The 18167-nt window shown below is 42.3% G+C and overlaps 1 protein-coding gene across 1 annotated transcript in view; it reads left to right on the plus strand.

Moving 5' to 3' along the window:
- Window positions 1–18167, plus strand: part of LOC124777544 — an 82586-nt gene that overhangs the window by 53154 nt on the left and 11265 nt on the right. Inside the window, exon 4 of the mRNA XM_047253000.1 lies at window positions 12846–12981. Coding sequence (XP_047108956.1) covers window positions 12846–12981 — 136 coding nt within the window. The remainder of the gene's footprint in view (window positions 1–12845; window positions 12982–18167) is intronic.

Here is an 18167-nt window from a genome sequence, read left to right on the forward strand (position 1 = left end):
TATTATTGAAAATATTTTTAGCTTTTTAGTAGCTGTTATGTCCGATTACGCTGTGTCTCGTAAACGGTTGGCCCTGACTAGTATTATTACGCTATCTGACTGCAAAGAACAACAACAAAGAATGAAATGAAAATTTTCATAAACACAGTTAATTAATTAAGTCCCCAGCAACTATAAAATCTACGAAGCCAACAAGCATAAGTGTAGCTGTTCTGTATGTGGGAGTGTGACTCAACGTACACATCTGGCACGGTTCTTTTCCAATAAGACAAGAATTTTTAAATACCAATTATACTGACGTGATAAAAGAAAATTACAAATACTACAATTGCGTAAGGAAACCAGAATTAAACTCTAATACAAGAACACGCGCCAGATGCTTTGTTGACTGAACTTGTAATGACGCATTATTTAAAACATGGAATTAATGAAAAAACACGCAATATTTTACCTTCATATATATTGACGAAAATCACTCTGATTGTTACAGTATTTCCATTAGAATAACATCTGCTATCTCTCCCATCAAATAACTGCATAAAACATGGAACAACACTCTCCACTATCACATCTCACTCCGACTTCACGACAAGCAGTGCCCACTAGCACATCTCGGCACGCACTGACTACAACGAGCTCTCAACAAGCACTGACTACCACAAGTTCTCTCCACGCACTGTCTACTACGAGCTCTGGACAAGCACTGACTACTACGAGTTCTTAACAGGCACTGTCCTCTACGATCTCTTAACAAGCACTGACTACTACGAGTTCTTAACAGGCACTGTGGAGGCGGCTTAATAGTACTCTTTGGCGCAATCTCTGGCGCAGTGGCTCAGTGTAGCCACCTTTCATATGCCCCTCCTCCACAGGCCAGAATTTGATGGTATTTTTGCCAGCATTGGTGGTGAAAATACCACCAAATTCGTCCAGAAAAATACAGACAAAAATAAAAGATAATATTAATACCTAAATATCACATAATTAGTTAAAACTTTGGCTTTGCACTGACCTTTCAATAACCTAATATATAAAATACAGTAGGCAATACAAATTCTTTCCATACATGTGGCTTTACATAATAGTTTACACAATACACAAAAAAATCAGTTTATACAAATGTTCACATAAAATACTTTCAATGATTAGTTTAAACAAAAAAAAAGGACACCAACAGGTAACATCTTTTCAGTAGAAGCAGTCCATCAGTGGCACCCAGTAAAGTTTAGCAGGTACACCCAGCAACAAGTCACATTAGTTCAGTAGAAGCAATCCATCAGAGGCACCCAGCAATGTTGAGTAGGTGCAGACAGCAACAAGTGACTTCATTTCAGTAGAAACAGTTCATCAGTTGCACCCAGCAATGTTGAGCAGGTGCAGACACCAACAAGTGACATCATTTCAGTAGAAGCAGTCCATCAGTTGCACCCAGCAATGTTGAGCAGGTGCAGACACCAACAAGTGACATCATTTCAGTAGAAGCAGTCCCGTCCATGGGGGCTTAATTAAATATAATTGAAAATACTTTTTTATTTTTTAGTAGCTGTTATGTCCGATTACGCTGTGTCTCGTAAACGGTTGGCCCTGACTAGTATTATTACGCTATCTGACTGCAAAGAACAACAACAAAGAATGAAATGAAAATTTTCATAAACACAGTTAATTAATTAAGTCCCCAGCAACTATAAAATCTACGAAGCCAACAAGCATAAGTGTAGCTGTTCTGTATGTGGGAGTGTGACTCAACGTACACATCTGGCACGGTTCTTTTCCAATAAGTCAAGAATTTTTAAATACCAATTATACTGACGTGATAAAAGAAAATTACAAATACTACAATTGCGTAAGGAAACCAGAATTAAACTCTAATACAAGAACACACGCCAGATGCTTTGTTGACTGAACTTGTAATGACGCATTATTTAAAACATGGAATTAATGAAAAAACACGCAATATTTTACCTTCATATATATTGACGAAAAGCACTCTGATCGTTACAGTATTTCCATTAGAATAACATCTGCTATCTCTCCCATCAAATAACTGCATAAAACATGGAACAACACTCTCCACTATCACATCTCACTCCGACTTCACGACAAGCAGTGCCCACTAGCACATCTCGGCACGCACTGACCACAACGAGCTCTCAACAAGCACTGACTACCACAAGTTCTCTCCACGCACTGTCTACTACGAGCTCTGAACAAGCACTGACTACTACGAGTTCTTAACAGGCACTGTCCTCTACGATCTCTTAACAAGCACTGACTACTACGAGTTCTTAACAGGCACTGTGGAGGCGGCTTAATAGTACTCTTTGGCGCAATCTCTGGCGCAGTGGCTCAGTGTAGCCACCTTTCAATATCTTAGCAGATGTCCTATCATCCTGTCCCTTCTCCTTATCAGTGTTTTCCACATATTCTTTTCCTCACCGATTCTGCGTAGAACCTCCTCATTCCTTACCTTATCAGTCCACCTAATTCTCAACAATCGTCCATAGCACCACATCTCAAATGCTTCGATTCTCTTCTGTTCCGGTTTTCCCACAGTCCATGTTTCACTACCATACAATGCTGTACTCCAGACGTACATCCTCAGAAATTTCTTCCTCAAATTAAGGCCGGTATTTTACATTAGTAGACTTCTCTTGGCCAGAAATGCCTTTTTTGCCATAGCGAGTCTGCTTTTGATGTCCCCCTTGCTCCGTCCGTCATTGGTTATTTTACTGCCCAGGTAGCAGAATTCCTTAACTTCATTGACTTCGTGACCATCAATCCTGATGTTAAGTTCCTCGCTGTTCTCATTTCTACTACTTCTCATTACCTTCGTCTTTCTCCGATTTACTCTCAAACCATACTGTGTACTCATTAGACTGTTCATTCCGTTCAGCAGATCATTTAATTCTTCTTCACTTTCATTCAGGATAGCAATGTCATCAGCGAATCGTATCATTGATATCCTTTCACCTTGTATTTTAATTCCACTCCTGAACCTTTCCTTTATTTCCATCATTGCTGCCTCGATGTACAGATTGAAGAGTAGGGGCGAAAGGCTACAGCCTTGTCTTACAACCTTCTTAATACGAGCACTTCGTTCTTGATCGTCCACTCTTATTATTCCCTCTTGGTTGTTGTACATATTGTATATGACCCGTCTCTCCCTATAGCTTACCCCTACTTTTTTCAGAATCTCGAACAGCTTGCACCATTTTATATTGTCGAACGCTTTTTCCAGGTCGACAAATCCTATGAAAGTGTCTTGATTTTTCTTTAGCCTTGCTTCCATTATTAGCCGTAACGTCAGAATTCCCTCTCTCGTCCCTTTACTTTTCCTAAAGCCAACCCGATCGTCACCAAGCGCATTCTCAATTTCCTTTTCCATTCTTCTGTATATTATTCTTGTAAGCAGCTTCGATGCATGAGCTGTTAAGCTGATTGTGCGATAATTCTCACACTTGTCAGCTCTTTCCGTCTTCGGAATTGTGTAGATGATGCCTTTCCGAAAGTCAGATGGTATGTCGCCAGGCTCATATATTCTACACACCAACGTGAATAGTCGTTTTGTTGCCACTTCCCACAATGATTTTAGAAATTCTGATGGAATTTCATAGAGTAATTTAAACTTCAACCCAAGAGCTCCCGTTAGTATTTGAAGCTATAATTTGAATGTAGTAACTATATGTTCACAGGAATTTATCTTTTGGTCTGTATGTACCAGGTGGTCCACGCAAGCCGTCCTCTTTAGTTTTATGCTTCAGATGGTTCAAATGGCTCTGAGCACTATAGGATTTAACATCTGAGGTCATCAGTCCCCTAGACTTAGAACTACTTAATCCTAACTAACCTAAGGACATCACACACATCCATGCCCAAGGCAGGTTTCGAAACTGCTACCGTAGCGGTCGTGCGGCTCCAGGCTGTAGCGCCTAGAACAGCTCGGCCACTTCGGGCGACTTTTATGTTTCGCTCATATGTTAGGGTAAGAAGGGTTGCCTCTTCAGTTCTGTTCAAAGGGGAGCTGCACGTGTAAGCAAACCTTCATCGAGCTGTGCCGCCATCTGCGTGCGTTTTCTATGGTTCCACTCTGATAAGATCGCATGGCCGTCTGTTTGTAGCTCTAGTCAGGTCTTACTGTCAAACAGATATCAACTGCAATGTACTCCATCAAAGAGTACACAGATATGATACTAATCTATGCGGAGACCCACCGCAAAGGTAAATTAGTTATAGCAGTTAAGTTATTGTTTTCCAGCGTTGTTGTTACATTTAGAAGGGTCTCCTCTCAGCTAATGTCAACTGAGAACGGCGTGCGTGGGGCACCTGGTATTTCCTAAGGAGAAATCGACCTGATCTAATATAACTAGGACAGAAAGTATTACAGTAAAATACTGCTACTGTCAAACCCTGAGTCACAAAAAATTGTAATGTAATCCACCCAACACTGAAGTTTTCCATCACAACAGTGACTTATGGAAATATATTTCTAAGTTCCTAGAAATGTTACAAACTTGATTGCATGACTTTTCATCTACACAAAATTATATGGAAGTTTATGGCTTAAGGTACATGGCAAGGACAACTTTTACAAAACCAATTTCATTACACAAGTAAACAACTACATAGATGTAAACAAAACGCAGCACAGTTACAAAACATTTTAAAACATGTGCACCAATTTCTGATCTTTGTTTCAGAATTTTGTGTGCATTTACGCGTTGTGCATCCAGCAGAGCAAATTACCGAAACAAATTTAGGAACTGTATACCTTACAAAATCAGTCATCAACAATAACACTCTGAGAACAATTTCGGAATGACTACAAAACGTATGGCGACTAATAATATGACAGGGAACTCTGAATGAAGTGGCGGTCTTTTTCTATAAACTCTCCATCTCTTTCGCTTCAAACGGCTTTGCGTGAAAAATCGGAATCGACAAATCCATCCGAAAGTACAATAACGCGATCAGGATACTGTCTACTAACTGCAGGAAGACAACGGTAAAATATAGTGATAACCAAAATATTAAGATTTGGTGGCTTTGCAGGCTCGCGGCGCAGTGAGGAAAATGTATAAGCGAAGCTTGAGCGAGAAAGGAATCATTCTAGCGACGATACGGGCCGCAAGTTGGGAAATTTTCTGAAGTGGTCGACTTATGAAAGGACAGGTTTATGACCCGGAGTCTGGGAACAAGCATGCGGAAAACGGCAAGCCAGTCGGTTGCTCGAGTGCTACCGTCATGAGAATCTGTAGAAGGTGCAAACCTCATTACAGAACGTGGAGCTCGGAAGCTCGTCGAACTCTGTTAAGCAGGGTCGATGGCGATATGTGGCACGTATTACTGCAAAGCACAGTGCTAATACAGGCACAAGTGTTTCGAGCACACCGTTCGGCGCACACTGTTGTACGTGGGGCTCCGCAGCAGACAACCCACGTGGTATCTGAAGCTCCCACAATGACACTGTTAATTGCTATTGTAGTGGGCGCAGGTTCATCGAGGTGCAAGCTAGGGTCAATGGAAGGTTGTTGCCTTGTCTGGAGAATCCGACAATGGACTCCGCATACGTCGTTATCGGAACAAACGGCTGCTCTAGGCATGTATAGAGCCAGTGTACACAAAATATGGCACATTTACTAAACGTGTTTAGAAACTTTTATGATGCGGAAAACATTGATCTCTGGTTCCGTGAGACCTGTGGTAGTAATCGACGGCATCGTGCCGGCCGTGGAGTAAATGAACATTATTCTGAACCATCTGCATCACTTCATGCACGATGTCTTCCATGACGGAGATGACGTTTTCCAGTAGGATAACTGACAGTGTAACAAGACCAAAATTGAGTTACAAAGGCTTGAGGATGATGATAATGGACTCAAGTTGATTCCTTGCTCACAAAATTCGCATAATCAGAGCCCCTGTATCTCCGTTATGCTCTACTGTGTGTATAAATTTGTAATTACCACTTAAGCTTATATACGATTTAAACTTAGTCTCTGCAATTAGTTTTTGAAAAACGCCATGATGTGCCAAGCCAGCATACAATAGAACATCATGGTCGAACAATTGTAACCTAATAAAGGGCGCAATTGTATTTATGTTATATTTTTAAAAGTGTACACTCCTCAAACATAATCAACTTGGAGAACCATAAGAGATTATTCAAGTTCAGTGTTACACACCCACATACAGGGTGTTGCAAAAAGAAAGAACAGATTTCAGTACTATATTACACAAAAACTACGAAAAAGGGAAAACACCCTACGCATTTCACTGAATAGACGAAGGTTCAAACCTCGCAGAGACACCAAACCGTACACATATAATGACCACCATGCGTTGATCAAGAAACATTAAAACGGTAGTCCATTCCATTCCAGACATGAGTCAGCTGGTCCGTGTTCAATGAATCGAGAGCTTCGAAGATCAGCTGCCGTAAGTGGGACGAAGACTGGGTTTTTCTTTGCACTCACAAAAAAAAAAAAAAATGACAAAATATGTATTGTGACCTGGGAGAGCAAAAGCAATACACAGGATCTTGTTGTCCACTGTTTCCAGCCCAAAGTTGTAGGATGGTGGTGTTAAGATAATACCGCACTTCAAAGTGAAAGTAAAGCACGGCACCGTCACGCTTAAAACGAAAATCTTTGTAATCTTCATGAAGTTTAGAAAACAAACAGTTTTGCAACGTATCCAGGTATAACATTCCTGTAACAGTTTCCTCCGCAAAACGAAATATCCGTGAAGTTTGAACAGCAAGAGCACAAAGCACATCCTCTTTTGGTGAGCCTTTTCCGTGCTTGACGACGACAACACGGTTTTGGGACCACCAAATTCTTACATTATGGTGGTTCACTTTAGGCGACTGATGAAATGTCGATTTGTCCGAAAAGATGAATTGCTTGGAAAAAGTTTCTTCTCCCATACGCCAAATGAAATATTAGTACTCTATGTGATAAAAGGTATCGGGACATTCCTCCCCTCAGCCTCTCCCCCCCCCCCCCCCCCCCGCCATCCAAAAAGAAATTTCATATTAGCAGCATTGTGCTGCCACCTACTGCCAGGTACTCCATATCAGCGACCTCAGTAGTCATTAGACATCCCCAGAGAGCAGAATCGAGCGCTCCGCGGAACTCACAGACTTCGAACATGGTCAGGTGATTGGGTGTCACTTGCGTCATACGTCTTTACGCGAGATTTCCACTTTCCTGAACACCCCTATGTCCACTGTTTCCGATGTGATAGTGAAGTGGGAACGTGAAGGGACACGTACAGCACAAAAGCGTACAGGCCACATCTCGTCTGTTGACTGACAGACACCGCCGACAGTTGAAGAGAGTCATAATGTGTAGTAGCCAGACATCTATCCAGATCATCACACTGGAATTCCAAACTGCATCAGGATCCACTGCATGTAGTATGACAGTTAGGCAGGAGCTGATAAAACTAAGATTTCATGCTCGAGTGGCTGCTCATAAGCCACACATTACGCCGGTAGACGCCAAATGACGCCTCGCTTGGTGTAAGGATCGTAAACACTGGACAAATTAAAAGTGGAGAAACGTTGAGTGGATTGCCCAATCACAGAACACAATGTGGCGATCCGATGGCAGGGTGTGGGTGTCGTGAATTCCCGGTGAACGTCATCTGTCAGCGTGTTTAGTGCCAACAGTAAAATTAGGAGGCGGTGGTGTTATGGTGTGGTCGGGTTTTTCATGGAGGGGGCTTGCACCTCATATTGTTTTGCGTGGTACTGTCACAGCACAGGCCTACACTGATGTTTTAAGCACCATCTTGCTTCCCACTGTTGAAGAGCAATTCGGGGATGGCGATTGCATCTTTCAACACGATCGAGCACCTGTTCATAATGCACGGCCTATGGCAGGGTGGTTACATGAGAAAAACAATCCTGTAATGGACTGGCCTGCACAAAATCCTGACCCGAATCCTATAGAACACCTTTGGGATGTTTTGGAACGCCGACTTCGTGCCAGCCCCAACGACCGCCTTCCATACCTCTCCTCAGTGCAGCACTCCGTGAAGAATCGTTTGCCATTCCCCAAGAAACCTTTAAGCACCTGAATGAACGTATGCCTGCGAGAGTGAAAGCTAATATCACGGCTAAGGGTGGGCCAACATCATATTGAATTTCAGCATTCCCTATGGAGGGCGCCACGAACTTGTAATTCTTTTTTCTGCCAGGTGTCCGGATACTTTTGATCACGTAGTGTATCCGCTGACATGGTTGCCACGATGTAATTGCAGCAGTAATTGCCACTTGTAAGGCTGTATGTGTTGGTTTCGTTTCAGAACACGTCACTCCGTTGTTTGAGGAGATTGAAGTTCCTGGTTCGCCTTTGTTGTGGACTTCCGAGGGCTCCGGATGCGCTCGACGTCTTCAAGAGACGTGCGTGCCCGACCAGTGTTCTTCCCTTTGCACATGCAATCTGCTTCCAAGAGTTTTACACGCCACTCATAAATCTGCTTGCGCAGAAACGGTTTCTTGCTGAATCAAGGGCGGAATGCAGTTTGTACTTGAACAATGGATTGACTTGGCGTACGTTCCAACACACGAAATGATTTCTCTTGTGGGTTAGTCGCTATGTTGTTACAAACAAACAGTAACTTAGCTTTACCAAAACTTTAAATCTTCCTGTATCCAGAGACAAGCACAATGTGTTTCTATCTATTGTAGTTTGTCTGTAATAAACATTTGAAATCTGTATTTATTTGCTTGTAAATGTGCCTATAAATGTATGCATAAATAAGAAATCAGCAGACATTTATTCGGTACACATCTGATCACCCTTAGTCTGTTAATATCTAGAATTTTATAGCTACAGTATTTTGTAAAGAATATTGGATAACACATAATATCTCGAAGTTTATCTTCACAATTACAGTAAATTATTTTGGAAACATTGCAACCAAAGCTACCCTGTCACAAACCATCCAAACTACTTACTGTACACAGCGGACATTCCGTAAGTCGTATGGCTGATGTTATAACAGTGCACTAAAACTAATCTTTTCAACGCCACATATAGCATGCAGTCTTTCGTCCCTACTGTTCAATCTCTATCACTAGGAAATAATGACGGAAATACAAGCAAGGTTCTACAGTGGCTCTGGCTCTGAGCACTATGGGACTTAACATCTATGGTCATCAGTAGCCTAGAACTACCTAAACTACCTAAACCTAACTAACCTAAGGAGAGCACACAACACCCAGTCATCACGAGGCAGAGAAAATCCCTGACCCCGCCGGGAATCGAACCCGGGAACCCGAGCGTGGGAAGCGAGAACGCTACCGCACGACCACGAGCTGCGGACTTCTACATTGGATTAATAAAAATTCTGGTTGAAGGGATATCAGTGATAAGACTCGCCGATGACTGTCGTCAGTGAAAATAAAGAAGAATTATGAGTCGTTTTGATTAGAATGAACATGCCAATGAGTACAGAACAAAGATGAAGTTAATGAAGAGTAGCTGCAATGAAACTAGTGATACACACAATGAAATTTGGGACCAGGATGTGTGACGAAGTTAAGCAATTTTTCTACTTCGGAAACAAGATAGCACATGACAGACAGAGTAAGGAGGATACGAAAACCAAATCATCTTAAGTAAAAGGGGGGAGGGCGTTGTCCCTATGTAAGAGAAATCTACTAGTACCAAATATCGGCCTTTGTCTGAGGAAGAAATTTCCAACAATGCACAGCACTTTATGGCAGTCAAGCACGGACTACGGGAAAACTGGAAAAGAAGAGAATCGAAGAGGTTCAGCTGTGGTTTTACATAAGGATATTGAAAATTAAATGGCCTGGTGAAATAAGGAATGAGTAGGTTTTTCGTAGAACAGTGAAGAACGGATCTTCTTGAAGAAGAAGGCACAGGGCGGCAGGAGACATGTTAAAAAATTGAGGAATACGTTCCATGGTTTTGATTTTATTCATACTGGATGAGAGGTCGTGGTTGTGAATGTCAATGTTAAAAAATATATCGGCTCAACCACTTGTTTGTAGTGTAAAACACTAAGACTGGAGCGTTTCAGAAACCTAACTTCCATCATCAGAATAATAAAAAGTAAAAAAACCTGTTAAAACTCGCTAAAATGGAACATGCACCAGGCACAATAAAATTTATAATAAAATTAAAACATCGTAGCTACTTCCCATGTTGCACCCGTGTTTTCCAAGGTGCATCTCCACATAGTCGTCAAAATATAAAAACTCTAAAATGGTGTCGCCTATGGTGTTCAACATCTAACCACATGGCTCTCTCCTCTATTGTCGTAAACCGCCCGTGCGTCCTCGTTGATACCACACACCACGTAGCCAAACACGACACTGAAACGCGAGTGAGCTCACGCCCAAGTAAACAAGGAAGTCACAGAAGTGTCTATAGAAACAGATAACGTATACATGTTCCAAGGACCTCATAAAATAGTGGTATCCTGCCAATTGCTAAAAACGTAGTTACAAAAAGTTTTTTACACTATAAACAAGTGGTTGAGCCGATATATTTTTTAACATTGACGTTCAATGGTACTAGAGGAAACTATGGAGGGAGAAAACTGTACGGAAACAAAGCTTGTGTAAAACATCCAACAAATAAGTGATGACGCAGGTGCAAATGTTACTCTGAGATGAGCTTAACGCAGGGCAGGAATACGTTACTGTCAGAAGATTGATAATAATAATAAAAAAACTCACACACGTGTCGATACTCGTGGCCATAGGCATGGCCTACCAGTCTAGTGCGTGTATTGTATGGTGACATCGTATTTGACGCAGCCGAAACTCATTCTGTGGGGTCGTTTGTGGTGTCAGTATATGTTTTTTGTAGTAATCTCAATGGCTTCCTGTAATGCTGATTTTCCTCACTTTTATTTATGGGGACAGTGACAAGAAATGTCAAGTCGAAAACGACATAGCCAAACAAATATTTAACTGAATATTTACTGTCACACATTTTCTTCTTAAGATGCTGATCGTCATTCCTCAAACGACGCAGTTCTCAATAACAAAATTAGTAGAAACAGAAGTTTTTCGGCCTTACGTTTTGTCACTTCTGTTATGGTAAACGTATTGTAAGCTGCCCAACATTTAGCTAAGGATCCGAGAAGATTCTGTGTTTGTGAACCAGTCGGATCCCATTGCAATAATAAATTCTACTTCGCCATGGGTGAGTCACCACAGAAAGGTCTCACCACCACCTGCTGTACACCCCCGTGTTACGGGGTAGAAGGTAGTAAAATGGCGCATGTTTAAAGAAGCCAGATGAACAATCTAAGAAAAATGTACTTTGAAATTTAGAAGAAAGGAAGATTAGTGTTTAACACACCATCGATAATGACGTCATCGGAAACGGAGCACAAGTTCGGGCTAGTGATAGATGAGAAGGGAAATCAGACGTGCCCTCTGCAAGTATCAATTCGGGCATTTACTTGGAAATATTTAGGTAACTCAGGGAAGACTGAAATGTGGATGGCCGGCCGGTAATTTGAACTCCAGAGCGAATCTTAGAATGGGTTCCAGCAGCTATTCAACCTGAGACCGGTTTCAACGGAGGAGTTGGGGCGGATACACAGGCGATCGGCCGTGGCGCTGATGTGTAATCGATGGCGATCGCTGATGAGTCGAAGTCAGCAACGTGATGGATGGTGCCTTCGGAACCTGCTGACGCTATCTGGCTCCAAGTATTAGACGCGCCGCAGAGCCACAGCTTTCTGGGAAGTGTGTACTGGTCAGCGTCTATTGTCGACTTCGGTCAAATCTTGTTATTACGCTTGTTCGTATATACTGTAAGTTTACACGGGCCGCAAGAGGAGAAAGATAAATGATTGATCTAAAATATGAAAGGAAGAAATTTTAGCAGCAGTCGAAAAAAAAACGAATATTATGTCTAAAAATGATACAAAACTGCAGAAAAAGTATCTTCTCCCCAAGATTCTGTAAAACTTCCTCATGTGAAACGCAGCTTTCATTCTCATACGGTATCTTGGCAAAGAGTAGGTGCAGACTGAACAGCTGGATTCCGTCGCCCTCCAGTGCCGAAAGGGAAGGATATTATTTGCAAACTCAGTCCTTGTGTTGAGAAGGATGTTCGTATACGCTGTATATTTCGCCGGCATGTATCGTCAGTATAAGACATTCAAAAAGTGATGCGTAATTGGTCCTGGGTCTTAATGGTTATCAAACAGCTAAGCTTCTTCTACCTGCACTGTCGCACCACTGACTCCTGACCGGCCGTCGTGTAAGCCTCTGCCAGTGGCATCATTGAGATGCGGTTTGGAGGATTATGGGGTCAGCACAACTCAGTCCCGACTGGGCTGCTTCCTATACCTTGGACTCGCTACTACACGGTCAGGTAGTTGCTGAGTTGGCATCACGAGAATGAGCTCACCCCGTTCCAGTCCGCCAGCCTCGGAAAAATCCATTGCAGCACCGGGAATCGGGCTCCAGTTGTTCGAGTAGTGGTCAGACACTCTTACCACTTAACTATGCACAACTTTACAAGTACGTTATTAAGAAGTCGATCACTACCAACTAAGCTGACCTATCGTTTCCCGAAACACCGCGTTGCCATGTGATAATAACCCTGTCACTGATTTTAACAACTAAAAATTCGACGTCGGAAGATTGAACACAGTTGTCATAACACGTTATGGACGAGAATTTAAATGACACAATTCATAAACAATTCGACTTGCGTAATATGTTTACATTTAAGAGAGAGACAAGAAATACGCTTTGATGAATGAACCGTTCTGAATTTGTAACTCTTTCGTTTCAGACTGTTGGAATGTGTCAACAGTAACACCTGTCGTGTGTTTTGCAGAGTACCTGCAGTACACGGACTGCTACCGCGCCATCTCGGATGACTGGACGGAGTGTGCGGACCGCTTCATGACGCTCGTGAATGAGGACACGGCCGCGCTCAAGGACAGGCACACCCGCATGCTGGAACTCTGCTGGTGAGCACCACTCCTCCTCACATTCACCGTGCTGTGCTCTCCGTGATCAGCTGACGTTGGGACAGCACTCTGGATAAGAGGAATTCAAAGCTGTTTGTTTTAAGACTGGAACAAAGTATTTGTAAAAAGTCATTTAGTTTTTCACAGGATTTCTCTTCTGGTGTTTCATATTTTTTCTCGTAGTTAAGAAAGTAATTTTCGGGAAAAAATGCAATGCAAGTAGGAAAGAACACTCATATCGTACTGCACTCGGTTCAAAATCACTTTAGGGCTGACACAACTGAAAGTGCAGCGGAGGCGTTGAACAAAGCTGTCGCATCCCTCACGGGACACGGGGATAGCCTTGCGTTTCATTAACCTCGATCAGACTCGCAAATTATTCGATGTACAAAGATGGAATTGGTATCATTGTGTTCTCGAAGTCCTGCACTATGTTTTCATCTTTGTATACTTACCACAGCAAAATTTTAACATTATTTGCAGCAACTTCACGAAACTACATTTCCCGAAGATGTTAGCTTTTTTGGCAAGCGAAAATATTTTTGTTACTGTTGTTAGGTGTAGTGCCCACGTTAAGGAAACTGAATCTTAGCGCTCGCCCATAAAGAGCTTATCAGTCGTACGTTGTAGTTCAATACGAAAAAAGACCACTAGCTTCGCAGTTAACCTGTCTGTTTAGTCGTAGCGACAGCTCAGGTTTTTCTGCATTATAACAAATTCGGTCCGCCTCGAAAGTACTTGCCTCCTTAAGGATGGTAATTTGCAGAGTGTCGGCTGTTCCTGTCTGCGACGTAGGGCTAAACGCAAGCAACAGGACGTATCACATCCGCCGCAAATAAATCTACTTTATAATCCGCTTTTGCAAACAGCAGTTTTTCCGATACTGTCTAACATCAATAATTTTATAGCGTCCATTTCATTCTCAGACAATTGCTTTAAAACTTCACAACAGTATTTTGATTCATATTCAGAGCTGCAGCAGTTCTTTCGCAGATAAGCGAGCCTCTGTTGTTTCTTTTTCCTCAAATTTGATACGTGACGATAAGAGTGTTTCTCTCAGCTGACAAACGTTAATATTCTGACAAGAGAATGACGTGGAACGTTTTTACAAATAACATGTGATTTTTGAACATACTTTTCACTGTGTTAAGTGTCACGTAACAAACAACAATAACAAAAACAAGAAAATAATACTGACCACAACAGTAAGCAACGAAAGCAGAAATCAAGGGTGACGAACGCTCACACAGGATACCATGCTGCCTCCACCTGAAGCCGTTGAAAAGATGACAAAGCGAAGCTCTGCCGTGGTGGAGGGTGAAGGGTTGTAACCGCGGGAGGTCGCTGAACCCACAGGTGTGGTGCTGCACCCGCGCCGTGCCTTCACGTCAGACTCGCCCCACTACTCTCGTCGTGGCTCTCACCATACAATAATTTTTAGTGGAGTATGATATTTGAAAGAATGACTGTGCAGTTGAAATACTTTCATCGAGATGTAGTAATGCATTGTGAAGTGTTTAACTTCGTACTTTCCCTCTTTTTCTCTTTTTGGTATTTGTAGACATATTTTCAAAAACAAAATGTTTAATATTTTCCCAAATATGTTTAACCACTACAGTGCTACTGTCAGTGATATTTATATACCTCGTTTTACTTTATTATTTTCCTGAATCTTAGTACTAATATTTCACACAAATATTGCGCTTTGGCTTTAATGTTTACATTTTTTCCTTTTACTATTTTATATATATATAGACTGAAATTGCTAGGGAAAATGTGGTGTACGAAGGCCGCGAATCGAACACAAGTTTATGGCTTACCAAGCACCTGCGTCAGTCACTAAGCCACCTTGGCATATCTGTTCACACATCTGCACGGATTACCCTGGCACGCCTCCCTCCTAGATCCAAATTCTCATTGCGACTCAGTCTACTTTAAATTCCCCCTTACACACGAACAGAATTGCCGAGGCTCTCCGTGTCCTGGAATAGTACCTTCAGCGTCCAATGTAAATTTCATTTGTATAAGTACCTGCACCTGGCTTACAAGGTGGATCCCCAATTTACGTTAGATGTCAAGGTGCCACATGAAGAATATCAGCTATTCCGTTCGTGCGTAAGGGGGAATTTAAAGTAGACTGAGCGGCAGTGAGAATTTGGATCGAGGAGAGAGGCGTGCCAGGCTAATCAGTGCATTTGTGTGAACCGATATGCCAAGGTGGCTTGGTGGCTGACGCACCTGCCTAATAAACAGAAGACGTGGTTTTGTTTGCCGACCTTGGTACAAATTTTCACTCTCCCCTTCAGTCCATATGCATAAAGTCGTGTCTGCATGAGACTAGTAAAGTTTCTATTTCATTTATGTTACTGTTTACATCTACTATTATTTCTCTGTTACCATTACTATTATTGGCCGACGGCCTTGCCGCAGTGGTAACACCGGTTCCCGTCAGATCACAGAAGTTAGGCGCCGTCGGTCTTTGCTAGCACTTTGATGGGTGACCGTCCAGTCTGCCGAGCGCTGTTGGAAAGCGAGGTGCACTCAGCCCTTCTGAGACAAACTAAGGAGCTACTTGATTGAGGAGTATGGGCTCCGGTCTCGGAAACTGACATACGGCCGGGAGAGCGGTATGCTGACCGCATGCCTCTCCAAATCCGGATCCAGTGACGCCTGTGCGGCGAGGATGACACGGCCGCCGGACGTTACCGTTGGGCATTCATGGCCTGTTCTGGCGGAGTTTTTTTAGTTTTCTTGCCGTTATTGATGTGACGAAACTATGAGAGATTTGCCAATTATGTGTGTATGCTTGGTGACCTTGATGAATATAGTACGAAAAACAAGATTTTTACTGAGAAAGTTCGAAGCATTTCGTATACACAAAATCTTCAAACACTCCAGACGTTCTCCTGCATTTCTTGCTGGAGACACATTTATGAAACAGGATATATAGTACGACGACTCAGAACCGTAGCTGTGACGAACTTTCTGACTTTTTAGTGTATGTACGTTAGGCTCCATGGTAATGGATTTATTCTGGATGTGGATTATGCTTTATACGAGAAAATTGTAATTTTGAGCAGAGATGGCTTCGGTAAGGACTGCTGATTTCAGTTTTATCGCTCTGTGGTTTAATTCATATGGTTTTCTGGAGTAAACTGGACTTCAGCGCCGTAATAATTTGTTTTGTGTTTATCACAAACAGGAATTAAATTTTCAGTTGTTCAGAATCTGACAACTGAATTAAACTTTGGTATTCGTCTATTCCATATACAGGGCGACCACATATAAAGTTATCAAGGGAGTACAGATTGTAATACTGGATGACTGGCTATAAGGAGAATATGAAAGACCTTCAAATCGTATCAGAAGAAAAACAGAATTAATCAAGATAAAACAAAGTCTGGTTACGTGGGCTTTCCGACCGCGGTGCTTCCGATCATCTTATGGACGTCACAGGAACCGTGAGACTTCCAACCAAGCAGTTTTGCATCGTGTGTTTTTGGACCAGCGACTCCCCCACTTCTGATTTTCACCGGCCGTTCATCGGCGGATGTGTTGTCACAGTCTGTCAGGCGGTGCCCTCGCCTACAGCCTCCGTTTCCCTATGGTTTCGTAGCCCTAAGCTACTTGATTTCTATACAATGTGAGTAATTGAAATGATTATAATAAGAAAAGGGAAGTCAAAGCCTTGTCAAGAATGCCCATCGCTATCGGTTGCACGGAAAATGTGATCAGTATACGAACTGGTTGTGCGTGAATTCCGAACAGAGTAAGTGTCAAGGCCGTTTAAAAGTTAAAAATGGCAGAAACATGGCTGAACAGCAACAGTTTTGCCCATCTGACAAAGCAGATGTTCAGATTAAGAAACGCATGCGTGACTGCAGAAAAAGACACCATGAAGAGAAGAGAATGCCGGTTTCCCACATTATTAATGAGGAATTTCACGATTTGAAAAATGCAGTTTTAGATTTCAGGGCAAATATGCCAAATAATGAGAACAAGACAACACTGTGTAAGGCAAAAAGGGGCACTACTGGGAAGACACAGAACCTTGGAATATGTTCGGAGATTCAGCTAAGCGAAATGAAGTGAATAAAATGTAACAGTTTTCTGACAATTGGTGACAAGTCTGTTCCTAATAAATCTTGGTACTGTGACGAAACGGAGAAAAATCTTGTGTTCAAATGGAACTACTCTAACAGACGAGACGTTTGACTGTTCAAACGGCTGTACACCATACGCGTTGACTTTGGAAACAGACGAAGATATTTTCTGATTTATTTGCTTTGTTTCTAGACAATAGTAAAAATACAGAAGAAACAATTTTTCTCAATTAAGAACTAAAATACCTACCTGGGCACTGAAAATTGTAGTGCTTGACTCTGCAAAGTCTGCAGTTAAATCTATGAAAACTGTATTTCCCTAAACATCCCTTTCTGGCTGACATTTTGACTTCAAGCTATATTGTCAGGATAATAGGGTTAACGGAGAAAAGCAGGGATGGATAAAATGGTTCAAATGGCTCTGAGCACTATGGGACTTAACATCGGAAGTCATCAGTCCACTATAGCTTAGAACTACTTAAACCTAACTAACCTAAGGACATCACACATATCCATGCCCGAGGCAGGATTCGAACCTGCGACCGTAGCAGTCGCGCGCTTCCGGACTGAAGCGCCTAGAACCGCTCGGCCACACCGGCCGACTGCAGGGATAGAGAAGATATCCTACTGATTTGCTGCATACGTACTGCAGTGACGCGTATTCCAACAAACAGTTTCAATAAAGCGTGGATGATAATAATGGACGAAATGCTGACTGGAGAAAATGTCAAAAAATTCACAGACTATATTATGGTCAACCAATGGATGGAAAATCCTAGTATAACGACTGAACTACGGAATGATTCTAACTAGTTGTACAGGACCACGAATGGGTTCAAATGGGTCTGAGCACTATGGGACTTAATATTGGAGGTCATCAGTCCCCTAGAACTTAGAACTACTTAAACGTAACTAACCTAAGGACATCACACACATCCATGCCTGAGGCAGGATACGAACCTGCGACCGTAGCAGTCGCGCGGTTCCGGACTGGAGCGTCTAGAACCGCTCGGCCACCCCCGCCGGCCCACGAATGGGTGTAAAAGGTTGTGATAGGAAGCTAAACTCCTCAGTAAATCAAAA

Source organism: Schistocerca piceifrons, chromosome 2 (genome assembly GCF_021461385.2).
Source record: "Schistocerca piceifrons isolate TAMUIC-IGC-003096 chromosome 2, iqSchPice1.1, whole genome shotgun sequence".
Classification (NCBI taxonomy): Eukaryota; Metazoa; Arthropoda; class Insecta; order Orthoptera; family Acrididae; genus Schistocerca; species Schistocerca piceifrons.